This window comes from Aythya fuligula, chromosome 9, assembly GCF_009819795.1.
Source record: "Aythya fuligula isolate bAytFul2 chromosome 9, bAytFul2.pri, whole genome shotgun sequence".
Classification (NCBI taxonomy): domain Eukaryota; kingdom Metazoa; phylum Chordata; class Aves; order Anseriformes; family Anatidae; genus Aythya; species Aythya fuligula.
This window is the reverse complement of record NC_045567.1, coordinates 5,477,349-5,495,412: the sequence shown is the minus strand read 5'-3', so window position 1 is coordinate 5,495,412 and position 18,064 is coordinate 5,477,349. Positions and strand designations below refer to the sequence as shown.

The 18,064-nt window shown below is 47.9% G+C and overlaps 1 protein-coding gene across 1 annotated transcript in view; it reads right to left on the bottom strand.

Annotated features, from left to right (window-relative positions):
• EPHA4 (EPH receptor A4) overlaps positions 1 to 14,074 on the bottom strand; it is a 94,830-nt gene extending 80,756 nt beyond the window's left edge. Inside the window, exons 1-2 of the mRNA XM_032193439.1 lie at positions 14,018 to 14,074; positions 9,927 to 10,590 (exon numbers count right to left, since the gene is read on the bottom strand). Of these exons, the coding sequence (XP_032049330.1) occupies positions 9,927 to 10,572 (646 nt within the window). The 5' untranslated portion in view covers positions 10,573 to 10,590; positions 14,018 to 14,074. The remainder of the gene's footprint in view (positions 1 to 9,926; positions 10,591 to 14,017) is intronic.
• Positions 14,075 to 18,064: the final 3,990 nt, after the last annotated feature.

Sequence of the window (18,064 nt, the reverse complement as noted above, 5' to 3'; positions counted from 1 at the left end):
TGGATAAAGCATCTGCACACAGGCAGATTCAGCCAGAAGAATGGAAATACTCTCACGGGTGATTAATGACGCTCCTGAAGTTATCCATGCTGCCTTCACATCTTTGTTGATTCCTTTCAGCTTTTCCCCTACCTAGACAGGCCTTTGAACCTCAAAGTGTTACTGCACAATGTACTTTATCAGCCATGTCTATGTGTATGCACATTCACCCAGCACTCACAAAAACGTTGTGTCCAGCCTTCAGTACTGGAACCAACAGTTAGGCATGCATTTTCAGACGTCATCTAAACTTGAGTCAGTGTGACAGAAGCGGGTATCTGGGATCAGTGCAGGAGATGGTTTCTAGCGTGCCATGGGAATGACTTCAGTAGCAAACTGCAAAAAAATAAGTTACTTTGCATTAAATGTAACTATTGCTACTCTGAGATTAAATATTACCTGGAAAGTACTCATTAACTGCAGAATCCTTGATTAACGAGCAGGTGGAGCGTGTACAGGGACCTTGTCCTGATTTCAACTGTCTTGTTAGCTCTACCCTGGACACTTCTGATCACCACAAAAATAAACGAGGAAATCCAAGAACTAATTACGAGTGGACAAAATGTGTCAACCTAATAACTGTGTTATGGTACTTCAGAGATTAAGAGGAGGTTGGCAGGTGTGCAAAATGCAAATACCAAAGCCACTAAAAAGAAACAGCAACAGAGTTTAGCTAATCTCCTAGCATCTCTGCTGCACAAGACCACAGGAAGCCTCCCAAGAAATTGTCTCCTCTTCAGAATAGCTCAGGTGCAATTTGGGGGCACTGCAATTGTTTGTTCATTGCTTGAACAACTGTTGGATACAGGAGGAGTCTTGGACTCTCACCACAGCTCCCAAGGAGGGGCTGTCTCTACCAGCAGGAGGGCACTTAGGTCACAGTCTTGGGGCAATGCCCAAAGGCTTTGGAAGGGCTTTTGTCAGCACACAGAAGTTTGGGGAGCAGAAAGCCAAGGGCAGGGGTAGAGGAGCTGACCGGCAGGTACCAGCATGGGTTTTAAGGCACACACACACCAGGCTGGGGAAGCCAGAACCATCTTCTTCAGCTTGTCAGCAAACACGGTGCATCTAAGCACCTCCTGCTGTAATTATCCAGCAGCCGCTGCCCCCAAGCATCTCTCTGAAACAGTAGGGACTACCCACACACCTTCTTAATTTCTGTTTACTTGTCTCTTGAGAAAGCCCAAAAGATATCTTCTACATGCTCTGGCTAAGTACAACAAAACGCAGTACTCCAACATCTGAAGAGGAGTTCAGGCAACTTGTGCCCTCCTATTGATCTCCTAGCCCTCCATTCCTCCTCTAATCCTCTCCATAATTACATGAGCAGTGAAAGAAAAAAAAAAGTAAAAAAAATAAAAATAAAAATTGATTTTTCCGAAGCTGTCAGTTCCTCAGATCCATTTTCCAATGGCCACCCTCAAAAGAGCCCAGGCACTGGCTCACGCTGTCCCAGCTGGGTGTCCCTGTGACGGATGGTGGCCCAAAACAGGCTGGGGTTGGGGCCCAGAGCCACCAGCGCGGCCCAGCCCAGGAGCTGGAGAGGAAGGTATTGATCCAGTCCTTTCAACACACAACCCTGCCTACCGGCTGCTCCAGGTGCTGCCAGGCCAGGAGCTTCAAAAGCAAACTGTTTTCAAAGCAGCGATGTCTTTTTCAACTACAGAAAACACTTAAACCCAAAAACAAATGAATTCAAGCACCAAGTTCACAGAAGCCTTGGTTGACAGTGCTCCTCTGCTCCCCAGACAGAGATGTTTTATGTACGGAAAGACAGACTCGTTAATTAACGCTATTACAATGTGGCCTGGCAAGAGGCCTCTGGGACTTAAAATAAAGAAATCCACACCCTTTAAGTAAACACTTTATTATAAAGATAGCCTGCATTAGTATCAAAAAAAACACAACCAAAACCTCTTCAAGTACTCCACTGATTTCCCCCCCACATGCTCACTTCTCAGAATAAAAATGAAGGCTACTGAAAAATTAAGTTTCTGTAATTCAATTCCTCCAGCATCAGTGCTGAAGAACATTTTGGCCTCTCTTAATGTTGATAATGAAGAAAATAAAGCTGATTGTTGAAGCCATTTGGAGCAATGAGGAGGCACAGCGGAGGCCAGACAAAGCCCTCTGCGTGACAGGGGCATTCGTGAAGTCTGAAGGGAAATATTCAGAAAAGCAGCAGCTGTATTGACCGAGGCCTCTGCTACCGTCACACAGGCTTCGATCACTAGCTACGTGTAGTGCCAGGTGTGGATACAACAGGATTTAATCAGCAGTCTGTGGATACACCAAGCCAGACATGTTCCACCCACAAGACTTACAGACAAGTATTCAAGTACTCAAGTATTTTCTGTCAGCATTTGCAGCCCGCATTACTCTCCAAGTAAAACTGGAGACGAGCCGTGACAGCTAGGAGAGCCCTCCAAGTTGGAGGCAAGAGGCTGTAGCTCTACCCATGGCACACGATCCTGCCCCCAAAGCTCAAAAAGCTCCAGCTTGATGTCAGGTCGCCGGGATGCCGGGCCTTGGCCCATGGGGCCCGCACACAGCAGCAGGAGGCCGGCCCGTGCTGGCTCAGACAGTTACTCACAGGAACGCGGCGCGGAGAGATAACGCCATAAAATATGAACAAAATGGAACTTGTTTCCTTGCCACTAAATTGTTAGCTTTATGGGACTTCATGCTGAACGGTATGAAAAAAAAATCCAATTTGCTTTGAAGCGCATTAGTCTAACATCCTAATTATTGTTTACATTGCCATTTGCCTTCTATTAAGAATTGAATAATTACCCAGCGCTTCATAGTTTAAAAATACAAGCAAACAGGATTATCTGGGTAATTAAGACACTGTACTGCAGCTTTGAACTGTGGCTGTACAAAGTATCCACATATACAAGGAAAAATGATAGTTATCGATTGCCTTATTTAAACAGCACTTTAAGGAGTTCCAGCATGCAAGACTGGCAACTTATGAGGAGAAGGTGACCAAATCCTTTTGATGAGTGAGGGGGGGGGGGGAAGAAAATAATAATAAAAAAAAAGCTTTCTTGTGTATAGGCAGAACCAGATAACCTTCCCTTTGGCCTTGTCTCAGCCACAGCCACCCTGTGTGCCTCTGGGGAAGGCACCTCACCTTCCTCCCTCCATCCTCCAGCAGGAGACCTCCATCCAGCAGGAGACCATCAGTCATCCTCTTCCTCCTCCTCCCCAGGAGTGCCACCCCTGCCCAGCCTGCTGAAAGCACAACCTCTGCAACATGCCCTCCTGCAGCAGGCCCCCAGTAAATACACCCCCTCCACTACACTCTGAGAGATTAAGTTGGTCTACATACACACACTGAGATCTAAACCCACCCCCAAAAACACAAAAGCAAAAACAGACCAGAGAGCTGGGCTTTCTCTAGGCACCCACGACTAATGGAACTAAAGCAAATAACAACTGTACAGTCTGGCTTTTTTTTTTTTTTTTTTAAAAACCTTAATAGCCCATCCATATTGTACTTTAAACAGCATGGTCTCCCCTTCTGGGTGACTATTAGGGCAAAACCAAAGTTTTTGCACGTTCCTTTGTTGTTTTAAAGAGCCTTTCCTCCATTTAATTATGCCACCAGGTTTCACACTGCGCACTTTACTACCCCTGTGAAATTACCTTCAAGTTAAACACTAATGGGGCATCAAAAAAAAAGGAAAGAAAGAACACCACCACCCCCCAAACCTTCTTTTTCCCTTTGGTTTGTTATAGGATGTAGCCCCAACACAATCAGGGTCCTAATTTCATACCACTGATTTATAAAGACACAAAATGAGAACTAGTCCTTTAAAGAAATACAGTACATTCATGCAGCATGTGTTCTAGCTTATATCAATAAACCTTTCAACAAATCTGTTCTGAACAAGCCTGTGTTTTGGGAGCATTTAATGAGCCTCAGCTTTATTTCAAGCCAAAGGCAATTTTCAGTAAAGTTGAAATAAAGAAAAGTTAAAAAGAACAGAAAGCCACTAAAACCAAAAATAAAACAAAACATGGGTTCTTGTGTAATCGTGAGGCTTAGGAAAGCAGAACTTTTCTCACAGATTATTTTTGTGCGATAAATAAAGACAGCAGCTCCCTTTGTGCATGTTTACCCGAGTGCTACCAGCCGCCTCGTCCCCTCTGCACCACCAAAGGCCGAGCCCACTCCTGTAGCCAGGCTGGCCACGAGAACAGCACCACACCAGGGCTGAGCCCAGCCTCAACCCACGGCACAGAAAAGGCCATGAAGCATGTTTTTGGGACATACATGTGTGTGTGTGCACACTGCTGGGGCAGGGGGGATGCCGCTGCCTGATGCAGGTCATTCCCCAGGCTGAGGCTGTAGCTACAAAAGGGTCCTGTGGCTCCTGGCAAGTAGCTAGAGGGGATCACAGCCAGGAGCCCGTGGCCCCACCAGCCACGACAGACAGTGCTGCCAGCACCTCCAGCAAGCGTTTCCCAAACAAGCCCAGGGCACTGGAGCACAGCACTTTCCCACAGGCTGGCTGGAAGTGGGCTGCAGAGACTGGGGGAAGAGCCACAATCAGTCCTCGTCAGGAGGAGACCGGGACACAAGGAGCACGCTGTGCAAATATTACACTATCTCTTAAACAAAGAATTTAAATCAAAACGGGATGCGTTTGCATAAAATCCAGATCTCAGAGCTTTGCATAAACAGAAGGAGATTTTGGCTGGCGTTTCCAAAGGAAGCTCTTATCTCCTTTGTGAAATGGGGAAATGGGTGTGCTACTTTGCATGAGGGTGTATACAAAAGATGTAAATGAGGAGTTTGCTTGCATGCAAAAGACGAAGTGGCCTGACAGCTGCCAATCCCCCTTCACAGGGAGAGCTTCCTCAGTCTCCAGCCAGAGGAAAGAGAAGGGAACCCAAGTGTTTGCTTCCCAGGGAGGTGAAACAGGCCCTGAATATTCATGAAGTGTCCATTTAGTCGTGGGAGTGGTAATTGTCTCTGATTCACAAAACTGGGTGACCTCACCTGCTCCCCAAAACATATCAAAAGGATGTGGCATAATGGAATGAAACCTGATAAGACACCCATCTCACGAGTTTGGGGGGCTTTTTGATGCAGCCTCCAAAGACTGAAGTGTACTGCTGAGCATTTCTTTAATCATTTCTCACTAATGCAATAAAGACCAAGCTCAGTGGAGCATGTTATTAGACAGATAATCACCCTTACGCAGCCAAGATCTAAATCCTGAAGTCATCACACACAAGACAAGTTGTCTGGAAAGTTTGTTTTGTTTTTAAATCCAACACCAACCAAAAGGAACCTTGTCACATGCCCCATCAAGGACTACCCAGAGCTACCATGAAATTCATAGTACAACAGCTCACCTGCCTTCCACAGTGAGGACTGAGCTGCCTCTTCACCAAAAATGTGCAGAATAATGAGCAGGTGTTGCTCTCCTACGTAGCAGCAGCAATTTTGTCAGCAATTCAGAGCTAAGAAGCATGAGCTTTTCTCCAAGGAATATCTAAAGGAACAATTGCTTGACAACAGCAGTGGCTTGACTTCTGAAGGGGCCAGCGAGGAAGAAAAGCATTACAGAACCTGCATAACATTTAAATGAAGGATCTTAAAACACCCTAGTTGGTAACAAAAAAATAAAAAATAAATCACAGAGAGCAACCCTTGGAAGATCTGTTGAGCTCCACCAGAACATAATATAACCAAATCACTTCTTGAGGAGATAAGCACCAGCTAAATTTGTTTCAGACAGACTGTGTTTCAGTATTGCTCTCATGCCCCTCCTGGTAGCTTCCTTCTTCTCAGCTCCTTTTAAAGCTTCAGATGTTGAGTCTGTGCATTTTTTTTCCCCCTGCCAAAAAAAAAAATCAACCAAAAAAAAAAAAAAAAAAAAAAACCAACAATCTTTCTGGAATCTCAAATCTGTGCAGTTTTAGTCACCCTTCTGATTACCCTTTTGTGCAGCCAGACTGTTCATCAGTGTTATTCTGACAAAAAAAGTTGTCTATGACTAAAATGGGAAAGCACACACAAATTGCTTCACTTCCCCACCCTGACAAAACCCACCATCCAAAAATCTTATCACAGAAAAGAATATAATTAGACCGGAGTCTTCTGATATAAACTGAACTGCTGCTCTCAATGATCACAGTCACTCTTCAAAGCCTCTGAGATAAAAAGCATCTTATCATTCAAATTATTACTTCTTAGGGATGCTTTTATCGAAGTTAGAAGGAAAATTCTAAAAACAGCAGCGATATGAGAACGGGATTGAGCCATATTTTAAATGACACTGGATTTTCTGCCAATTGGCCAATTCACAACTCAAAAAAGCAAATGTAGATGAAGACAAAGCTGTTGGCTCTCATAACCTTTACAATATCACAGTAAAAATCTCAACTGTCTCACATATTTATACTAAATGGCAGCTCTAAAATTGAGATTTGTAATTTCACAGCATCAAAATCATCACAGATGGCTACAGTCTATTGCTTCTTTAATCTGTCTTTTCTCCCTTCCTGCTTGTTTCCCCCTTCACTGTTTGAGATAAAAAGATACGCAGTTTATCATGAGGAAATCATAACTAAATGCAAACCACAATATATTAACGTGTAACAAAATGATCTGCATAACAATGATACATACAAGCAAATTTTAGAATAACTTCATGTCTCAACTTTACCCTAAAGCACTAATTGCCTTAGCCTGGAGATGTGTCACTAGTCAGGATAGTTTCTCATTCCATCAACGCTATCCCACATTTATGCTCTCCTGAATGGACAGCCATGAGCACGAGAACTTTGGGGAAAAAAAATACAGAAAAAAGAGAACAATAGGAAGTTCTCTAGTTCTCTTTTTGCACTGAGTTCACAGCTACAAATGCAGCTGTAAGAAAAGAATCAGTGCTCGTTTAGCATTTTTACTGATCGAGACAATGTTACAGAACCATCCCTGTTACTCCTGTGAAGTTTCTCAAATAAACATGAATTAAATACTTTGCTTCCTTCCCTTCCTGCTCTGCTTTTCTGCACACATACATATATGCGCATGCATATAGACGTAGATACATGGATGTTCAGTAAGATGATCAAAGTCTGATGGAAAAAAAAACAGCAGCTGTTTGAATGAAGGACAGGCTGTGTGTAATCAAACACCTCCATACCACGCATTTTTTTTTTTATTTTAAATAAATCCTCGCCAAGGTCAGAGAGTCATTAATGCCCACTACAGGAGCCACTTCAGAAGTGAAGTGCTTCCCATTATTTTTCTCCCACACGCAGCAGAAATTAAGCAACAGCAGCTCCAGGGGCAGCGCCTGACGCAGCACTCGGGGGGTGGAAGGAGCCCACCGGGGCCTGCGGGGCTGGAGGCTGCTCCCAGGGGAGCCGCGGGTGCACAGTCCCTGCTCCCTCGGCCCCTGCCACTCCTGCCCACCAAGCTCTTGTCAAACTTTTAAGATCTTAATAAATCCTAACTCCCACCCGGGGATCACAGGGGAAGATGGATGAGGGAACGGACAACCTCTGACCTTCCCTTGTGTTCATCCTGCCGCAGTCAGCCTATTGAAAAACAATTGGGGTGGAACCTGCCCACCAGCCCCGGGTCTCAGCCCGGCACCCTTCTACAGCCTTTCACAGGCTCGGCCCCTTTCCTCCACCCCGTCCGTGCTCCAAACCCACAGGAATCCTCCTTGCTTCACTCCAGCCGCCCGCCGTGACACGGGGCAGGGCGTGGGGAGGCTCACCCCACGGTGTCGGAGGCCGCCCCGCCATCACCTCCGTGCTGGAGGCCCGAGCAAGCCTGCTTGGCTTGAGGAGCTCAAGGAGCTTCCTGGGGAGCCGTCCTGGCTGGAGAACGGCAGATGTTAGGGAAAGGAAACCACAAGTAACCGCTGATGAAATGGGCTTAGCGCTTTGCAATTACTTGCTGGCTCGAATCCTCTGAGCAGAGCTGGCACAGGCCGGCTCCGCTCCGGAGAATGGATCCAAGAGACAAAGTTTCTTCCCCTGCTCCAGGAGCCACGCCACCTGATCTGCCTCCAGCCTGGGAACCCGACCGCCGGGCTGCAGCTACGGGCCAGCAGGTAACCTGACCTGACACGCTCACTTCTCAGTCCAACAACAGAAAAGGATGAGTGAAAAAGCAGCCCGCTAGCACCTCTGCCCACTAGCAAACCCCGTGTGCGCCATCAGCTCATCACGTTCAGGCCACTGACGAGGAGAAGTGTTAGATCTGTGTCAGCCAGTGTGCCCAGGGCTGACCCAGCAAGCCTTCAGGAGAAGGCAGGACAATTTCCGAGCAATAAACCAAAGCACATCCCCCCATTCACTTCCTCCTCTCACTTCCCAGGCTGTAAATGTGTGGGGAAGCTTTGCTGGAAGTTACGGATCTATTTGAAGCTAGCAACACCTCCTCAGCCACCCGTGGCTCTCCTAAGCAGCACCCATTCAGTACCACGTCCGTGGATTTGCATCTTTCATCGTACACAGCTTTTCTTTCCAGGCTTCTGTCTCGCGGGACTCCATGGGTAATGATTTAAGCCAAACAGGGTGCCCCCTCATCGCGCTGCTCATTTTTCAGCTCTCCCTGCAGCCCATGGCAATCCTGCTCAAACGGAGGCTGAGGTTTATCCTTGGTGCTTTTTTCCTGCCAAAGCTTAGTTTCAAGGCGTAATAGGGAACTTCATATTGACTGTAAATTATCATTTAAAAGAAACCAAGCAGAACATTCAAAAGGCTCTGTTCTCTTGGGAGTCTAGCACAAAGGCGGTCAGTTGCTTGCTCTGCTACCTTGTTCTCTGACTCATTGACCTGTGAAAAATGCACCAAGAGGATGCGAAGCCAATACATTTGGAACACTAGGATCCAAAACACCTTTACCAAAAAACAAACAAACAAAAAAACAAGCAACAACAACAAAAAACAGGCTCCAACCCATTAAGGAGCTGAGTACCTCCAATTTGGTACCCAGGAAAGTTAAAGGCCACTGAACTGTGCAAGAAGCCATCCCAGTTTGATATTAATTTATGCTTACACGAGCAAGAGTTCAGTCACTGAGGACAAAGATATTTTATTTATAAACTCTTCTCTCCTACCTTAACCGTCTACTATTTATTTTTCCAGGAAGGGGAAGTGAATAGAACACAGGTTTTAAGGTGTTGTTCTGCCTCCCCTTCTTTTTTTTAGGATAATCTGTGTTTTCTACAAACTTTAATCCCCAATTCAGCAGGACACAGGATAGGGGGAGGGAGGGCGGCTTTTAGCATTTCTAAGAGTATCCTAGCACCTCCATTATTAAGCTAACAATGGAGACCCTCTGAGAAATTAAAATATTTAACAAAGGCAGCGGTGTCAAATATCAAAAGGTTATTTAGCACTCAAAAAATTTGCAACAAGTAAAACACCAAAGACTTCCCCTTCCTAAAGGGGGAAAGTAATCCAGCTAAAACTCCCTGTTCTACTCCCCCATCCCGACTCTGTTCTCACCCCACTGCATTATCCAAGGGAAACTTTGTCAGAATTTCCTGTGCTTAACAAAGCTCACTCCAGATAAAACTTAAGAGTTCTCTCTTTAAAGGACGGCAGCTCAGCTGAGCTGTTTCTGCAGTCATTCACATTTTGGTGACCGCTGTGAGCCAATTCAAATTGAGGTGCCTGCTAGAAAGAGCATTTTGCCTTCTGCCTATCAGCAGTATCATTTGCTTTGCATTGTATGATTCTTAGCCTTGCCACCTGGAGCTACTGGACTTCTTCATTAAACCCCTCTGTCCCACTGCATCCCATAGGGGCTGCTAATTACTGGCTTGATTCCATTTACTCTCATCTCCGATTCAATTATGCATTCTCCTAAGCCCTAATGAAAAGTACAATATGGCTCATCTTACCTTGGCACTCGCCGTTACGCTCTTCATAGCCAGCGTTGCACAGACAGTTGCCAATGGGCACCAGCCATTCACCATCTGCCCCGCAGTACATTTTTGGCACATCCTTCTCTTCCGAGTTGTTGACACAGGAGCCGCGAACCTCCACCAGAGAGGATGTATCAGCCCCGGTAATGGTGTCTGGAAACTGTGCCAGGTTTCGAACTGTCAGCGGGCACTTCTTATAGAAAACACGGACGGACACCAAAGCAATGCAGGCTCCGACGTCCTGAAAAGCCAAGTAAAACCCTTTCTTGCTGAGAGGTCCCACGTCCCGTATCTCTGTGTTCAGCTTCATGATCCTGTCGCCAATGTCCACCTGGGTGAAGCTCTCATCAGCGGCGATGGTGTCGATCTTGGCAAACTGGCTCTCTCGAATAAAACGCTCCTTATCGTTGTTTGATTCATAGTAATAGAGGTTGAAAGTCTCTTTGCAAGTTCCCATGACACCTGGCAGGCTGTTGCAGTCTCTCAGTGTGAACTTGATTTCGATATATACCCTCTGAGCCCCCTCACGGGGAATCCAATCAGTTCGTAACCAATTATTCTGACTGGGCTCCATCACATTGCAGACTTGATAGGTGCGGATTGGAGTGTTTTTCTCATCCATAATGCTCACTTCCTCCCACTGCCAAGAGGGAAAGGAGAAGAAAAACACATCAGGATTAAATGGAGTAGCAGAACTTCGCAGCAAAATTAATGTCCACATTTCTGGTGTCACTACCACGGACCTTAAGCTGCTAAGCCACCCCTTATTAGTTCTGAAAGCTTCCAAAGCTGGGCTAGCAACGTCCCAGGCACGCAGATGGAGCAGCCTCTGCTGTGGAGCTGGGCAGAGCAGCTCTCTGCAGAACCGGGTCCTTGGCCTGGGTGGCACTTGTGGGTGGAAGGACAGGCAAGGAGACCACACCACTGCTCTACCAGCATGCTGCCACAGCACTGCCACCCAAACAAAGCTGCAAGGTGGGAAGAGAAGGTGTACTATACACCTTTGTCCTCCAGAAGTCTCAGGAAGTACCATTAAATTTAGATGCTTGAAATAAACCAGAAGGTTCAAAGACAGCAGCACGCTTTCAAACTCTTGCACCTCTCGATCAAGTTCAGGCACCTTCTTCAGAAGCGTGAAACTAACAGGAAATTCACAACAAAAATACAGCAATCCAGGGAAGATATGCAAAGAAGATATCTGGCCCTAAATCAGCATTTCAAGATGATGAACTTATAAAGGGAAAGAAAACAAAAACAAAAGCTTTGATTCGTTTAATTATTTTTATTTGTATTTAGTATTATCAAGCAAAGTTTACTACAATGCTTTCCTGGAGTGGGAAGAAAGGAGGCAGTGGGGGCATTAGCAAGAGAGACAGAGCTTTCCAGCAAAACCCCCACAGTGCTTTGGTATTAAAAAAACAAAAACACCTATTAATTAAAAAAAAAAAAAGTGTATTAGAGAATGTCTACATACTGCCTGGGTTTGCAAGCTATACAATAAAGCATGTAAAAATTATCCTTGAAAAAAACAGCAGTAACTTCAGAGTCTTCCCAGAAGTGCTTTTCAAAGCTACTGAAGCCGTGGCTTTGATAAACAGAAGCCTTCTTAACATTAAGGGGCTTCTTGTATAATATCCTGCATTCTTCTCGCAAGGACTGCTCTTATGCAAGTGATTTTTACTTAAAAAGATTCCAGCTTAGCTGAATCCATTTATAGGGTGACAGTAGTTAGCACCATGAGTCACTGGGAGCAGAAAGAACAATATTTTATTTACTGCCTTGAGATAACTGCAAATTAAAGCAAAAGCAGGGGGGGCTCAATACTCAGCGTGTCACTCCTTTTCACAGAAAAAGGGGAAAAAACAAACCTTAAAAAGCCATCTATCAATGTAAAGCGCAGCACATTGTGGTAAGAGGACGGCGCTGTTTAATTTGCAGCTGCCGCAGCAGAGCTCCCTGTTACGGCGCTGTCCTGACGGGCCATCACCTCCCATCCCGCTACCCTCGGGCTGCCCACGCTACCTGTGCTGTGTGCGGTACAAGGGAAAGGAAGAAGCAGAGGGAAACAATACTTGTTGATGGGATTTCCTTTGCCCCGCTCAGACAATGGAGGATGCCGCTCTAGGATTCAATAGAGACCGCTGAGGTCAACGGGCAGGCTACGACTGAATTCAGCAAGTCTGGGATCGGGTTCTCAACACGCCCGGCTCCCAGCAGAAGCGTTTCTCATTTCAGCAGCACACATCCACAAACCAAACCCGAGCGCATCGTACAGCCAGAGCTGAAAGTGACCACAGCCCCAAAATTTCCAGCCACTGCTAATGATTTGTAACTAAGTATGTGGTCAGAGCTGTAATTTCAGCTTGAAAGAAAAAGTTAACTTTTATAATTCAACTCTTCCCACGGTTTAATGATGCAGAGTGAAACATTCTGGGCACAAAACCTGCTTTTCAACTATGAAATGCAGGAGTAAATCATTAATTATATTTATAATGCAATTCACAAATTCCTCCAGGGCTCCTATATATTTGATTACAGTTAGTCACTGCTAAATGACTACGTTTATCTGTAGCCCTTCTCATTCACACAAGCCTCGCACCGCAGGAACCACCTGGTATATATAGATCTAGAAAAATATCTTTTGTAGGAGACAAAAAGGTGCACACAGCTCAAGAAAAACTGGCTCCGAAGGACAGAGCCTTCCTAGGAAGATGAAGAAAAGAGTTCACTGCTGCTGCTTGAAATAAATCTGCAGCATATGAAGTCAAAGCAAATGCTTTCCAAGCACTGCATCTCAGAGACAGACCATGTACTCTTAAATTTTTCACTACGGGCTTAAAAATAGAACACACGTATGTAGGTTTAGTGAAACGAGTCACGTCCACAAGAAGAGCACACATTTCCTTCTCCAGCTTGCATGGAGCTTCCAGAGGAAACATTGGGGGGGGGGGGGAAGAGGGAGAAACCAAGAGCTATTAATAAAATACAGCTGTCCCCGGTCATCTATTCGCTACTGACTTAATAAAACTTATACGCCGGGTCCTGTGTTGACGTACAGGACAGGCATCCCTTGGAGAGCCGCACGGCAGAGCCCGTCCTCATGCCTGCCCTTTGGGGGGCAGAGGATTAAGGATGCTCTCCTTAGGGCAGGGCTGCACCTTCCCACCCTGTCCGAGGAGGAGGACAAGCGCCTGCCGCCAGCAGCAGCCCTGCCAAGCGCCGAGGTTTGGGGACAGGGCTGCCGAGCCAGGGCTGTATCAAGTTCATGCAGAGCGACAATGGGGGCGCAGAACAATCCCCCTTTCTCCCGTGTTATGGCTATTCACAGCTTATGCATAATGCATCGCCAGCCAACGCAGCCTCGGGTTCCTTCCACCCGCTGCTGTTTCCTTCACTCCCCGTCTGATTGCAAGTGGGACACACACACAGACAGACAGACAGACAGACACAGAACTCAGTGTGCACACACACACACACCTCTCAGTGTGCAGGTTTCCCCAAGAACCCAGGGCTTTGCTGTGCACGGGTCCTGATCTCTCAGCACTTATTTTCCAATCAGCTTCACTTCGTTACTTTTCCCCTGAGCATACCAAGCTGCTCTACTCATCTCACATTAAAAGGATTTGAGTTTTTTGTTTTTTTGTTTGTTTGTTTTTGAGTTTTTGGCTGGGTGGGTTTTTTTTGTTTGTTGTTTTTTTTTTTGTTTGTTTTTTGTTTGTTTGTTTGTTTTTAAATTGCCGTTTAGGGTGCTTCGCTGGCATTTTCCTTAAATCATTCACTTTGAGGAAGCTTCCTAATTGCCTATTAGGAAGCCCCGGGAGAGCCCATGCAGCAGGGGCTCCCCCGGGCCCCCCAGCCCCTTCCGAGCCCGGCGGCGCCCCGGGACGGGGCAGGGGCAGCGAGCAGCGACCCGCACCGGCACCGGGTCCCGGCAGCCTCCTGCAGACCCTACGCGACGGGAGCGAGCCCGGGGGGTCCCGAGCGGCTCCTACAGCCGTGCCTGACCCCAAACCCCTTCTCCGCCCCTCCGCGGAGCTGGCACCCCAAACCCCCCGCACGGCACTTACCCCTCCTTCCAGCGGGCTCGCTATCCAGCCCAGCTCGCCCTGCACCGAGCGGGAGTCCAGCAGGGTCACTGCGGGGAGGAGAGGCACAAACACAGCACGGTCAGTCCCGGACCCCAAAACACCGCCCGGAGACCCCAAAACAGCACCCGGAGACCCCAAAACAGCGCCCCGGGACCCCCAAAACCCCGCAAGGAGACCCCAAAGCAGCGCCCCCAACTCCCCGCCGGGTCCCCGCCGCCTCACCTTCGTTGGCGGGGTACACCCGGGAGCCGGTGACGGCGCCGCAGACGCCGACGAGCAGCGGGAGCAGGGCGCAGCCCCGCAGCCCCGCCATGCCGCTGCCGCTGCCGCCGCCCGCTCCCTCCCAGCGGAATCGCCGCCCGCGGGCCGCGCGCCGGGCATAGGCACGGCATGGCCCGGGGGGGCGGGGCCCCGCCCGCCCGTCACGCCCCGCCGCCAATCGCCGCCCGCCCCGCGCCGGGAGCCACGCCTCTCGCCACGCCCCGCGCCCCGCCCCGCCCCGCCCGGCCCCACCGCTTGGCAGCAGCGCCACCTGCCGGGCCGCCCGCCCCACCGCCATCTTGCGAGGGCCGCCCCCCCCCGCCGAGTGGCAGCCCTGGGGCCGGGTTGACCTGGCCGCCGAGCCGGGGGAGTCCCCCGCCGGGAGACTCGAGGTGCTTGGCACTTTGTGCGACATCGCTGGTGTGTCTTTAACCTTAACTGATTAGAAGAATTCACGTCAAACAAACGCAAAGTAAATCACAACTCTCAGAAACGAAACGCTCGCAGTTCTACCAAACCCACTTTTACCCACAGTTCTACCCCCACTGCGTTCTGGCTCTACAAAAAGGGTCTTTCAGGCGCCCTGCCAAAACAAGCACAGTTTCCATACTCCCCGTCACTCCAGCGGATCGTAAAAGCGCAGCTTGGTTTCGACAGATGCCATCAGCCTAAACTCAGCCCCACCGAGCAACCCCGCTGCGGCATTGAAATTCCTCCTCGAATCGCTCCTTCAGCCGCCGCACCCCTCACACTCGGTTAGCGGCCCCGAAGGGCAGAGAGAGCTGCCGTGGGGAGAGAAATTCATTTCTTTGCCACCCCGGAGCCTGCGTGCACCTATCTGCGCCTGCAGCTCGCGCCAGGTCCTGCTGGATCCCTGAGCACCCAGGGACCAGAGGAGTGCACCAAAAGTTGGCCGCTGGCACGCGCGGTTTGTCCCAAGCACATCCCCACAGCATTTCTAGCAGTGCTTTCTGCCAGACAGATGATTCGCACACACGTTGTGTATCGTTAGCTGGTTCACATTGGGCCCAGTGGCCGACCCAGCATGCAGACCACGATGCCTCGCTGCCCAGAGGGGCCGGGGTCCTGCCGGACACCGCTCCTTTCTCTCCTTTCTTTCTGCATTTTCCTATGTCCACCCACTCGTGCTCGTCCATCTCCCCAGAAGCTTTCTGCTGTCAGTCAAGTGACAACCTCAGTAGGAAGCTCTGTGTGCTCGTGGGCCTCCTGGGGCCCAGCACTACATTGAGATGGGGGAAAAAAAAGGAGGACAAAGAAGCAGCGGGGGGAGGCAGCGCGCAATCTTCCTTTAGCATGCAACTCCACAGCCTGTGGGGAAAAATTCACCTGGCTTCTCTGAAAAGCGTTTTCCCACAAAAAAATGCGAGCCCACTGACTCTGCTCCCACACGGCTCTGTGGACAAGAGGGTGAGCGGGGTGGGCAGTGAGGCGCTCGGCCTGGGCACCCAAGGGCACCGCACCCCCTGGGCACCGCGAGCAGCGGCCGCGGCTGGGCCCTGCAGGTGGGGCAGCCTTTCCCTGCCCGGAGCTAGCGATTCTTAGCGCCTGTGAGGGTAAAATATCTGCAGATAAATTGCTTAGCAAAATTCAGAGCTAACAGCTGGTTACCCGACGTGAGCGAGGGTTGGTTCCTCACTCAGGTGATGTTTGCGTTAGCTGGAGCCGCGGTCTGTAATGCAAAAAGCCGCAGCAGGAGACAGCTCGAGGAAGGCAGCACGCCTTTCTACACGCGTCGGGCTGGCCGAACGATTTTGTTTCGGGTGGGATTACCAGGAGTTCTGCAGCTGACCCCAGTAAGGAAAGGATCAGGTTTGTAGTTCATTTGCAAATCCACTCTGCAAAAAGTGAGCTTTAGGCACTGCAAATTACGTACACTTCCTTTCATTAACCACGATCATCATCACAATAGTTTGCTATTTATTACTGCCTTTATGCTGATTACAGGGACTGTGACAGCGTATTTATTCTGACAAGGCACCGTGTGACGACCTGACAATATCAAGACAGACAGACACATAGATTTTTTGCCTTTTCTAACCAGCACTGCCAAGGAAAGCCAGATAAACATAAGTGAAAGGATTTTAATGACAATTGAAGTAGGAGCTGCTGTTACACTGCTCCTTACAACAAAACAAAAAAGTCTCCCGGTTAGTCTAAAATTTACACTATGCCATTATGGGTCCCTGAAAGGAAATCCCGTCACCAAAAATATTTACAAAACAGGAGTGTTTATGATGCAGTTCATGCTTCTGAACATAAACAAGCACTAAAGGGCACTGGCAAAACGTAAAACCTGAAAAGGAGCAGAGACCTAACAAAGAAAAGAAAAAAAAAAAAAAAAAAAAAAAAAAAAAAAAAAAAGAGAGAGAGAAAAGAAATGCCCCAGAATGTCAAAGCAGGTATTCCAGCTTTTCACCTAATAAGCAGAACAAACACCATAAATACAAGTGCTCAGCTCTGCAAGGTAAGGCTTGGCTTGGCTCCTTTCGGCTGCCAGCCTCACTAAGACCAGGAGGCAGGCAGCACTCTGCAGTTTTTTCATGGAAAAGTGTCACCAATAAAGCCGTGCAAATAACTACACGGCCCTGCCGGTTGTTTGCTGTGCTGGCACAGATGCTCGGCAACCCGGAGAGGAATGCGCGCACGCACGTTTCATTGGAAGGTTATTGAAAGCTGTGGCGGTTTGCAGATACCTTAATTGTTACAAAATGCTTTCGAATATCCCCAGCTTTGTGCTGCCAGCCCCCGGCAGCTGTGCTCCGTACTCATCTTCACCCATCTGGGCGCAGCACCAACAGCGGGATGAAGGCGCAGGGCTGGTGGCAGCAGGGTGGGCTGCTCGCACGGCGCCGTGGGGCGGCTGAAAGAGCTGCTCGGGGCGTGCAGAACAAGGCTGAGCCCAACAGCCCGGGCCAAGCAGCGCAGGGCATCTGTCTGCAGCCATTTCAGAGGAGCCTGGGTTGCACGTGAAGGGTAAAGCTGGAGGCTAAGCACAGGGAATTGCAAACTACATCCAGAGCTGTTTAAAAGCTCGCACCCATTTTTTGCAGCGGGAAGAGGACTGAGTCAGACAGACATAGTCTTCCTCTGACAAGAACAAGGTCACTGTTTAAGATTTCTGAACTGGATTCTGGCCTGTTCTAAGGTGAAGTCAAATTTTTGTAGTAGTTTGGATATGAAACTTTCATAGGTAGGGAGAATTGGGCCCTTTGTGTGGAACATAATAAATCTAAAATTAATATTAATGAAAAACAACTATGTTCTGGATTTGTTATCATACTGAGATCTCTTTTATTTTTTTTAAACAATTTTTACTGCAGGCATTATTAAAAAAAGAAAAAAAAAAGTACAGGGTAACTTCTATTGTACCAATAAACATTCCACACACATGCCTTCAGATGTAAAGATAGTTTTAGTGCAAAGTCTCTGAATCATCTTTTTGGTAAAATATTCTAAAGAACAGCATGTCAGAGCTCTAATTCATGGTTATTCCGTGTGTTTGTAGACAGCAATCTTTTCAGAGCTTATTTATGCAATAATGGTACCAATCAAGTTGTACCAGAGACAGGTTCCCTACAGAGCCCTGAAGATTTCTGGCACTTCTAAGAGAGTGTAAATCCTAATTAACTCAAAGTAAACCACGCTCTCTCAAAAAGTCCACCCATTATGAGGAACAAATTTTTTTTTGCAACCATATAGAAGAAAACTTTTTCTGTGTGTAAAGTAAGAAATAAAAACAACTGC